This window comes from Mercurialis annua, linkage group LG4 (assembly GCF_937616625.2).
Source record: "Mercurialis annua linkage group LG4, ddMerAnnu1.2, whole genome shotgun sequence".
In the NCBI taxonomy this organism is placed as follows: domain Eukaryota; kingdom Viridiplantae; phylum Streptophyta; class Magnoliopsida; order Malpighiales; family Euphorbiaceae; genus Mercurialis; species Mercurialis annua.
Window position 1 is genome coordinate 15675840 of NC_065573.1, and position 10436 is coordinate 15686275.

The 10436-nt window shown below is 34.5% G+C and overlaps 1 protein-coding gene across 2 annotated transcripts; it reads left to right on the plus strand.

Annotated features, from left to right (window-relative positions):
- The first annotated feature begins 1000 nt into the window (after nucleotides 1-1000).
- On the plus strand, nucleotides 1001-10155 carry LOC126677760 (transcription factor HBP-1b(c38)-like). 2 transcript variants are annotated; one of them, XM_050372535.2, is made up of 11 exons: nucleotides 1001-1371; nucleotides 2313-2416; nucleotides 2937-3010; nucleotides 3074-3322; nucleotides 3537-3611; nucleotides 3982-4041; nucleotides 4198-4275; nucleotides 4390-4441; nucleotides 4805-5076; nucleotides 5948-6196; nucleotides 9604-10155. In XM_050372535.2, the coding sequence occupies exons 1-11, from the start codon at nucleotides 1340-1342 to the stop codon at nucleotides 9748-9750; spliced, it is 1392 nt and encodes a 463-aa protein (XP_050228492.1). In that variant the 5' UTR covers nucleotides 1001-1339; the 3' UTR covers nucleotides 9751-10155. The 2 variants fall into 2 exon arrangements, with proteins under 2 accessions (XP_050228492.1, XP_050228493.1); XM_050372536.2 differs by having other exon boundaries at nucleotides 1003-1371; nucleotides 3119-3322.
- The last annotated feature ends 281 nt before the right edge of the window (nucleotides 10156-10436 follow it).

The following is a 10436-nucleotide window of genomic DNA, read 5'->3' on the forward strand; positions in this document are numbered from 1 at the left end:
ATAGCATTTAACAACCGTATACCATTCATATGCCTCTCCATCAGATTAATACTGTAGCCCGATTATCAAGTAATTATATTTTATTTTAATATTTAAATTATATAACTTAGAGAATGATAATAGTAATTTTTTAACAGTTGACATTTTTGAAACTCAAGGGCGCTTTTAATTATAATAATACGAGGGTTTTTTTTGAATAAATATCCCTATTATTATTATAATTTTATCTTAAAAGAAGCCTTAAGTAGCAATCTGTAAGAATAGACAATTAATATACTATAAATTAATTTTGGAGCAAATCAATTTTAAAGTTGGTGGTTAGTCAAGTAACCCTATTTTTACAAATTAGATACAAGTTAAAGGGAAAATTACTAATTGAGGAGGTAAACAAATTGTAAAATTGGAGTTAATTGACCATAACCACCAATTTTAAGACTAATTTGTCCATAAAATTAATTTTCGTGCTAATTGTTCATGGCTTACCATTAAGTCTTTAAAAAAGAAAAGGCACCCTTTGATAAATGTTGGATTAATCCATTTAAAGGTCCTCAATTTTACGGATTTTATTTATATGTTTCCTGAATTTTCATTTGGACTAATCTAGCCCCTTAACTATATATTTTTTTATTTATTCGGTCCCTAAACACTCATTTGGTCATATCCGATCCCTTAACTTTACGTTTTTTCTTTATCTCATCATTCAATTTTATGTTTTTTTTATTTATCCAGTCTTTTAATTTTACATTTTTTAGGATCCAAAAAAAGCAAAAAATCAAAATTCATGGACAAATAAGACCAAATTGAAGTTAAGGAACCAGATAAAGAAAAAATATAAAGTTAAAAGACGAGATAGCACCAAAAAGTTTAGGAATCAGATAAACAACACTTGTAAAGTTAAGGACCTTAAAATGGATTAATCCATAAATGTTTACCTGTTCTTTTCATTTCAGCTTGTGGGTAGTTTTAGATAGTTTAAAGTAACTGTTGTAAAAACCATTTTTTTTTATTGATGTTCACTTGTGTCGTTTAACCTTTTGTTCACTCAAATCCAGGGTTTTCAAGTCTTCTCTGCTTTTTGACTTATTTATATTTTTCCTTTCTCGGTTTGGTTTGGACTGAGTCTTGGTGTTTCCTCTTCTTTTTCTTTCTAATCTCTGCAAATTGTACTGCTTTTTTTTTTATGTTTTGTGGAGTTGGTTTAATTGAGTGAGTGGGATTTTGTCTGTTATCAAAAGGGCACCTTTTTTTTGTATAGTTTAATTGGTGGCGGTGCTGGTGGCTGCGGTGGCAGTAGCCATGAACAACTCTGATTATTTGTGATAATAGGACTGTGATTGAGATGCCAAGCTTTGTTCCTTCTTCCAATCCCATGTAAGAAGTGTTTTTTGTTGTTGTTTCTGGGTTATGAATTATCTTCTTTTACTTATTTATTTGTATGATTCTTATCAGATGATTTGTTTTGGATATATTTGTTGGTTGTTGTGCTACTTATTGCATACATAATTGCCATGCCCTTTTGAATATGATTAGCGAAACAGTCGGTGCATTTTGTATGGTGGGATGGAATTAGAATCATTTCTGAATCGGTGTTTAGGAGATTACGGTACTGTAGATTGGTTGTAATATCGTAGCAGTGAATGTGCAAGGTCGTGTTTGTTTCAAGCTAGAATGTTGTGTATTCTGAAGCTTTTCTTCGGTAATGCGGAAAAGTATCATTTTAATAGCTTTAGTGTTGTCATCTGTACCCTTGTAGCCAAGTTCCTGCCTTATGGTGCTGAAGGTTGAGGTTCGCACCAGCTTGCTTACATTCGTTCATTGAAGCCGAAAAGAAGGGAGGGTTTTATGTATGGTCCTTGGTTAAGTCTACTAGTATAGTATAACATTAATTTACTCATAGGTTCCTTTCTCTGTATTTCCCTTTTTTCTTCATTTGGAGGCAGAGAAGGAAGGAGGTGTGGGGTGGTGGCCGCTGAGTTATATTTTACGCATCTTTGGTTGACTTCCCTTTTCACCTTCTTCGTAAATATTAACTAATTTTCTTCATGATATAGTCTAGTAGTTTCATCTTAAGCATATTAGAATATAGTATATCATTCAAAATTAGTTTTCTTTTTTCAAAATTTAAAAGTGTGTTTGATATCCATGTTTCTTATATTTTTATGGCCTTTTATTAATTAATTAAAGTAAAGTAGGTTGTGTGAAAGAAAAAACAAACTTTTCAATTGGCTGATTCGTGATTCATGTATAAGCTAATCTTTTATTTGTATTCAGACTATTCTCAGTACTAACAGATTTGATTAATTTGCTTTTAGGGGTACTGAAGGAAATGATGTCCGTGCTTCTCGAATTTCAGACTTTGGAGCACTTGAACAATCTCTTGGATTTCGAATAGAGGATGCTGTTGATCTTAGCAGAAGTATGTAATTCAAGTTTACTTTGTTAGTAGCATTTTCGTTTTCTTTTGTTCTAGTCGTGAATGTTCTGAAGCATGTGTAATTATGTCAAGCAATTAGATGTAAGTATATTATTGTTTATGTCATTCATTTGTTAAGTTTTGTGCACAGACTTGAATTTTATGCTTCAATTTTGGCTACTTTGGGTCTATAGCTTGCGAATTTCCATTCAATAGGTCATAGGGGTTGCTTCACTGGACCCTTTTTTCCTGCTACGTTGTGCTTTTGCCGTCACCAAATTGAGCGTTGGTTTGGTTTTAGCTATTTATACTTTTATGTGTCATTTTAATCATCTCTTTGTATTGGACTGCTAGGTATCATTACAAATTAAATGATTTCAGTTCTCACTCAAATTAGTTACCCATGATTATTTTGCATAGGCTGCAAATATGATTTTGTTGCCAAATTATAATTTTCTCTCTTTAATATTTAGCTGTAATTTTTGACTCATTTATTTTAGTTCACAAATTTGTTATTCCTCAGATCCCATATTTAATCAATTAAAATCAAGCAACCACGCATTAGGAGCTGATGTCCAATTTGGCAGTTTGGCCAAGGTAAGTCTCATCTCTCCAGCTCTTTGAGACAATTTTGCAATTTTCATATTAATGGACTTAAAGTTGCTCAAACCCTGTTTCCGTCTCTCCCTCCGCGTGGAGTTTCAGTCTCTTGCATCCTCAGATATAAATATGTCTACTGCTGTTGCGAGTACCCAAACATTAGCACTTCAGCGAGAACCACAACCAAGTCCAGTTTCAATGCTTGGTAGCCACCGCGAGAATTGGGGAGAGACCGATGTCGCAAATGGCAGTCCTATGAGTGATAGTTCAGGAGATGACACGGATGACACAGATGACAAGAATCAAAGGGTGAGGTCTCTTTGTTCATCATTCAGCATATACTTCATCTTAGAAAACATGTACATTCCAACATGCTCTGTATCTCCTTTCTTGATGTTTAAAAGCATTTTGTTTCAACCTTCGTAACTTTAGTGCTTGTCACTTGAAGGACAAATTCTTCCCTGGAAAAATCAAGGTATTAATCAAAAAAAAAAAATCTAATCTTGGTCATTTCCATGTGCAGTTTGAAAGAGGACTGTCTACTGCAGTTATAGCATCTGAATCCAGTGGCAAATCAAAGGAGAAAGCAGATCAAAAGGTAAAGTGGCTAAAGCAGGTTCAGCTCATACAATCATTGCTGCACATTATAATTTGGGAAAAGGGTCATTTATGCCCCTAACGTTTGCCTCAAGGATCAAGCAAGCCCTCAACGTTTAGAAAGGTTCAAATATGCTCCCAACGTCTTAAAAAGTGAACAACCAAGCCCCTATTTTGACTTATAAATGAAACGTTGGGGGTCTGATTGTCAAAATTGGAGGGTCTGATTGTTCATTTTTCAAGACGTTGGGGGCATATTTAAACCTTTCCGGACGTTGAGGGCTTGCTTGATCCTGAAAGCAAACCTTAAGGACATAAATGACCCTTTTCCCTTATAATTTTATCATCAACTTTCTGTTATTACATTGCAGACACTACGTAGACTTGCTCAAAATCGTGAAGCTGCCAGAAAAAGCCGGTTAAGGAAAAAAGTGAGTCCTATAGCATCTTTTGTTTTCTTCATCTCTTACTGTTCTACTCTCAAATTAGCTAGCTGCCAGCTTTGAAAGATCAATGTGTTCAGTTAAGTTCTTGCAATCTGAGATATTTGTTGCTGAATTCTTCTTTTGTTCATCTCCTCTGTACAGGCATATGTACAACAATTGGAGAGCAGTCGGCTGAAACTAACCCAACTTGAACAAGAGCTCCAAAAAGCACGCCAACAGGTTTGGCTGTTACTGCTTTCCGTTCATAGAAAAAGAAATAATATTATGTTTCCATATGCCATTAACAGTGTTTTCAATCATATTTTATACTCATTAATAAATGTTTTTTGATAGGGCATCTTTATTTCAAACTCTGGAGATCAATCCCATTCAATGAGCGGAAATGGTAAGCATTTTTTTTACTTCTCTTCTGGTTTCGTCATGTCTATCTTGCATGCAATCATGTAGATGTTAAATTTATTATAGTGCATGGTGATTTTGGCTGGTTGCAGTCTAGTTTTTAGCTGTATGGACAATTTTTTCTTTTAAGCAGTATGATTTGGTAAATGCTATCCACGACTAGAAACCTGTTGATTCTTAAGGTCTAAGCTTGTTATATGATTCAGATACTTATTATGATCATCACAATAATTTCCTTTTTCCATCTTTTCTGTGTTTTCTCTGACTGCTGGATGCTAGTGATACCAGATATTTTACCAGATCTGGATCTGTAATTCTGATCAAATTCTCTTATCATATTGTTCTGCAGGTGCCTTGGCATTTGATGCAGAGTATGCACGGTGGCTGGAAGAACACAACAAGCAGATAAATGAGCTGAGAGCTGCAGTCAATTCTCATGCTGGAGATACAGAACTTCGTACTATTGTTGATAATGTCGCAGGGCACTTCAATGACATTTTCAGACTGAAGGGAGTTGCAGCAAAGGCTGATGTTTTTCACATCTTATCAGGAATGTGGAAAACACCAGCAGAGCGGTGTTTCATGTGGCTTGGTGGCTTCCGCTCGTCTGAGCTTCTGAAGGTGAGTTTTCCATAGAACTCCTTTTTGTTTAATAGAGGACTTCCCTGTCCCATCTAGAGGCTTGCGTAATGAGGGGTGTGAATCGTGTGATGCAATACAACAAGATCCGCGCCATGCAATTGTTGTGGATGGTTATGGAAGAGTTGTTAAGTAGAACCTTTTTTCCTAACATTATTTGTGAACTGGCAGATCATTATGATAGCAAAGCTTTTGCATTTCACAATGAGTAATATGATCTATCTACTATGTCTAATTGATTAAAGCTGTTCTGTTCATGTACCTTCAGTTACTCTTGGTGTGTCCATCTTTGTAGAAATTATGTGCTTTGATAAGATGATAATTTATTTTCTTCTTTCTTCTTGCAACCTGATTCTGCCTATTTTGACCAAAAAAAACAAAAACTAAATATCGGCAAAATATCATGTTGGAATTTGGCTGCCTATATCTGACTATTCATAACTTCTGCATCCAAATGCTTAGAAGTTCGAAACTTTTTGACGACGATCAATTCATGCATCAAAATTATTGTATTTGTAACACCCGCTATAAAACCCTTTTCCCTTCTGCGTTAGCCATTTTACCATTATATTGATTTTTTCACATTATAATGATGGTGTTTTCATATAGTACTGTAAATAGAACTAGAACTCTATAAGAGAGCGGATCTACAATTTTTTGGTCTATTATTAATACTTGACCTTTAATCGTTAAAATATCTTAGTTCTCATAGTCGTATGTGTCTTGAGAATTCTCCATTTAACTCTCGCACTCTATGCAACCTACACACCTTACTTCTTTCAATGGTAACAATGTAATTAATGATCTGCTGTCTGAAACTCTGAATTAATTAGAATTTGTGAAATTGACGCAGCTTCTTACAAATCAATTGGAGCCTCTAACTGAGCAACAATTAATGGGCATCTGCAACTTGCAGCAATCATCCCAACAGGCCGAAGATGCTCTATCACAAGGAATGGAAGCACTGCAGCAGTCATTGGCTGAAACATTGGCAAATGGCACCCCTGGTTCATCAGGTCCTTCTGTAAATGTAGCAAACTATATGGGTCAGATGGCCATGGCCATGGGAAAGCTAGGAACTCTAGAGGGCTTTCTTCACCAGGTAATTTCTTGCAACTCATATCATATCATGTTTTTACTTCCTGCTTAGGAAAATGAATTTTGTTAAGCATGTGGGATTAATCCTTAAGATCCCGAGTTCTCTCTTCTGTATTTTTCACAAGCCTAATTATTGATTGGCATGCATTTTGTTTCTGATGTAGGACAGGTTTAAGAGGTCTGTTTTACTTATCTTTTAGTAAAACTCAGCTGAAGCAAGCCTTAAAACTGATTTGATGTATGGAAATTAAGAGAACACAAAGAAATAATAGATAGTTTTCCTAGAAATCATGCCTACACCTAAGAAAAGAAAAGAGAATTGAATGAACACGATTCTAATTGTTGAGATTTCCAAGTTTATTATACTCAAATCTGATAATAAACTTATTAGAAACTGAAATATGTGGGGAAATAATTCTATAAACCTAAGGACTTCTAAGACTAGTCTAATTCATATTGGTTTGCATCTAACACTCTTAACACAATATAAGGAATAAAACTAACCAATTATAAGAATAATGAATGTAACTCGAACAATTAATTAAAACTCTACAACAAAATAGATTTCTAACTTCGTTAATTTCCAGTTTAGCCTCTCCATCATCTCTTACATCCCAAATTCATGCTCGAGCATTGGATCATTTTTTGGCATGACATTGTACATATGTTGCCACTTCCTTTCCCATACTTCCTCCCCAGCTTGGAAGAACTCAATCCCGTCGAGTTGAATCTGGAATTTTGTCATAGAGTTCAGGATCAAGCTCTTGGAATTTTTTGTTTAGCTATCCATATGCAATATGATTGTTGACAACCAATCCATTTGAAAAGAAACTTCTGATAACCAACTTCTTTTGCAGAATCCACTTGATAATGGACTTCATCTTCTATTTATTTGTTGAGATGAGGAACAAAATGTAGTGTAGAACACATGCATTGGAACTATTTTTTTTTCAAAACTTTGAAAGGACCGATTTTCTTGAATGAAGAAGCTTTCTGAAAGCACCTTGAAGAAACAATCTTTGTTTGATTTGAACCATAAGCATATCACTTTCTTGAAATTCTGTAAACCTACATTTTAAATCAACATTTGTCCTGTAACCTTCATTGTTTATGGTAATTTTTCTCCTAATTTCGTAAGGTTGTTGGAGTTGGCCATTCTTAAATTGCCTTAACCTTGTCATTATCAACTTTAACACCTCTTGAGGAAAATAAAAACTCAAGAACGCAACACTTGGAAGTCATGAAAGAACAGTTCTTTACATAAAGCTTCTGTCGGCAAAGAACCCTTGTGACTTGATGCAGGTGAGAAATGTGCACCTCTCCAGTCTTGCTATTTATGAGAGAATCTCATCAAACTAAACAACAAGAAAATTGATCAATAAAAGGATGGAATGTTTGGTTCATAAACCTTATTAAAGGTAAAGTCCAACATGCTGCATAACAAGCTATTCATAAAGTTGGATTTATAAAGGCCATCTTTAGTCTTGAAAGGTTTTCCATTTGTCACCTAACCTAATTTCTATTTGATGATACCACTCTTCAAGCCTTATCTATGAATTTATTGTAGAACCACCCATTCCATTAAACATATCATCAAGCCAAGGAATAAGATACCCATACTTGATTAATATTTGTTAATAGCTCGACTATCAATACACATACGCCATTGTTATCTCAAGCATGCCTCCGAATAGAGGCGTTTCAGGCGCTGGTCAGGGTTCCTAAACTGCCGAGAGGCAAACGAGTGCCAAAAGGCGTGCCCTTAGGAAGTCCAAGGGGACTTTTTGTGGAAATTAAATAAATAACGAATTTCTGCCTTCTATTTAATATTTACTGAACACCCATCCACACTATTCACTTTATTTCTTTATAATAATTAATTAGTAAGGTTATTTTAATTGAAGTTGTTGTTAGTTAGAGTTAAAGAAACTTTTAAATTACATAAGTTCAATAGGTTTTTGCTTGTTCGTTTATTATATATTTTTCAAAAAGGATTATTTGCAAATAAAAGCACAGCCTTTTATCTTTTTAGCGATTTACGTATGCCGTTTAAATGTTAGCACCCTACAGCCCCACTTTTAATTTTTGGCATTTTGCAGTCCAACGTCATTATCCTTTGTCGTTTCGTCCATTTAAATTGCTGAAAACAACATTGTTTGGTGAAAGAAAAATGTTTAGGTTTAAAAATACCAAAAAATGAAAGGTGGGGCTGTAGACTGTCAAGTTTTAAAAAGCATGCTTAAATTGCTAAATGAAATGTTGGGCTTTTATTTGCAAATAACCCTAAAAGTAATCATATACTTTAACAAAAAAATGATTAGAACAAATATATAATGACAATAGCAATAAAGGGTTAAATGCAAATTAAATCACAAATTTTTGGTGTGATATGCAAATAGAACATGAACTTCAAAATTCGGTAAGATTAGTCACCAACTTTCATATTTTAGCAAATTATAACGCCGACCTATTTCCCGATGAAAAATGACAAGGCAGTTCTTTATTCCGATTTGCAATAAACATTGAATAGAAAGCTGAGATTAGGGTTTTCCTAAATTTCCTAAGGGCGCACCTCACCGGTGCTTGCCTCACGGCAGTGGCACACCTTTGATAACAATGAATGCAACTGTTAGAATTTTAAACTATTGAAAATATGGGATATTTGTAAATCAAGGGGTACTAATTCTTAGTAACAAATCCTGAGATAAATCCCAGGATTGCAGCCCATGTTTTAAATTTTGTTCTCAAGTCACTCCAAGCTGTTGTTTGATCCTGTTATGGTGCTTAGAGGGATATTTGGGACCTCTTATTTTGGAGAAGGGAGAATAAAAGAAGATTTTATACTCTTAGTTTGAATTTACTTCTTTTTATCAGTTTCCGTTATGTTAATCTCATGATATTAATCTCGGATCAAAAAACATGTCTCGTGGTTTCCTTAGGTTCAATCTTTTTAGAACTGAAGCTCGGGAACCTGAGAGGCATTTATGCTTTAACCCTTAAATTTTGTTCTTCTGCCTTCTGTAGTATAAACCCATAAATCTACATGTATCCTACAAACATGATGTATTTTTAGAAGTTACAATCAGTGTTTTAAAAATGTAACCGATTGCCAAACCTGATGGGGCCACCGGTGCACGGTTTGATTGGCCGGATCAGTTCAACTTACTGGTCAGACCAGTCTGTTAAAAATACCATTCATTTTTTTATTTTTTATTTCAATTTTGATTGGACTGGTCACTGGTCCAAATTCCATAGTATTTATATACACTTTCTTGTGTTTTTCTTCCTATGAAATAAATTTCTTTATCCTGATTCTTGCTCACATTAATCTCCCTCTTGTTTACATTATTGTGCTCTATTTGATGGGTGGTTGCGTTTGCTTATCATTGTTTATTTCCTTGCAATTAACAGGCTGATAATCTTAGACAGCAAACACTTGAACAAATGCACCGTATACTGACAACTCGGCAGTCAGCTCGTGCCCTTCTAGCCATAAATGATTATTTCTCTAGGCTTCGAGCCCTGAGTTCTCTCTGGTTAGCCCGGCCACGGGAATGAAACATGTAGATTACCCATCTTTGAAGTTACGAATAGAGATTTGACTTTGGGACCAAGCTGATAGCTTTGGGTTCTACAACCTTACGAAATTTCTGGCTCAACAATTGTGGTGCAATAAGGTGATGATGATTGTGGTAGTTTCAGGTTCCAGTGTGTTGTAAAATCAGATACGTCGTGTAGATTAATGGCGGTGTCTTGTGTTGTAAAACATTTTGCCAAAAATTTGATGCTTGTTAGAAGTGATAAAAGATGTAAGATATGTAACATAGGTATTTACAGTTATCAATTTGTATCCTAATAATTAGAATCAGGGTGTTTTAGATTTATTAAAGGTCTTGTTGGTTATTGATGATTGTATAATATTCTTGTTTCTTTCTTTGCAAGGAATGAATAAATTTTCTATCAGTAATTGGAAAATTCTAGGCATGTTTTTCTTGCAGGCTGCTCTTTTAGGAATTATGGACCCTTGACTTCTTCCTTTATTACATTCACCGACAGAAAAGGTTTACCACTTTAACAGAATATCTCATGCAACCGTAAGTTAATGGGCATTTGCAATGAATTTTTTTTAATTATTATTTATCATTAATATTTTATATGGCTAACGCATTCGTCACTTGTTACACAAATGATATGGTACAACAATTGTTGTATAATTTTTCTTTAAACAAAAAATTAAATCGCCT

Bases quoted from the DNA above. Each gene is read 5' to 3' on its own strand.
- LOC126677760 (XM_050372535.2), top strand. From the start codon at position 1,340: ATGCCAAGCTTTGTTCCTTCTTCCAATCCCAT. The intron at 1,372-2,312 runs GTAAGAAGTGTT...ATTTGCTTTTAG, and splicing joins GTTCCTTCTTCCAATCCCAT to GGGTACTGAAGGAAATGATG. The intron at 6,197-9,603 runs GTAATTTCTTGC...TGCAATTAACAG, and splicing joins TAGAGGGCTTTCTTCACCAG to GCTGATAATCTTAGACAGCA.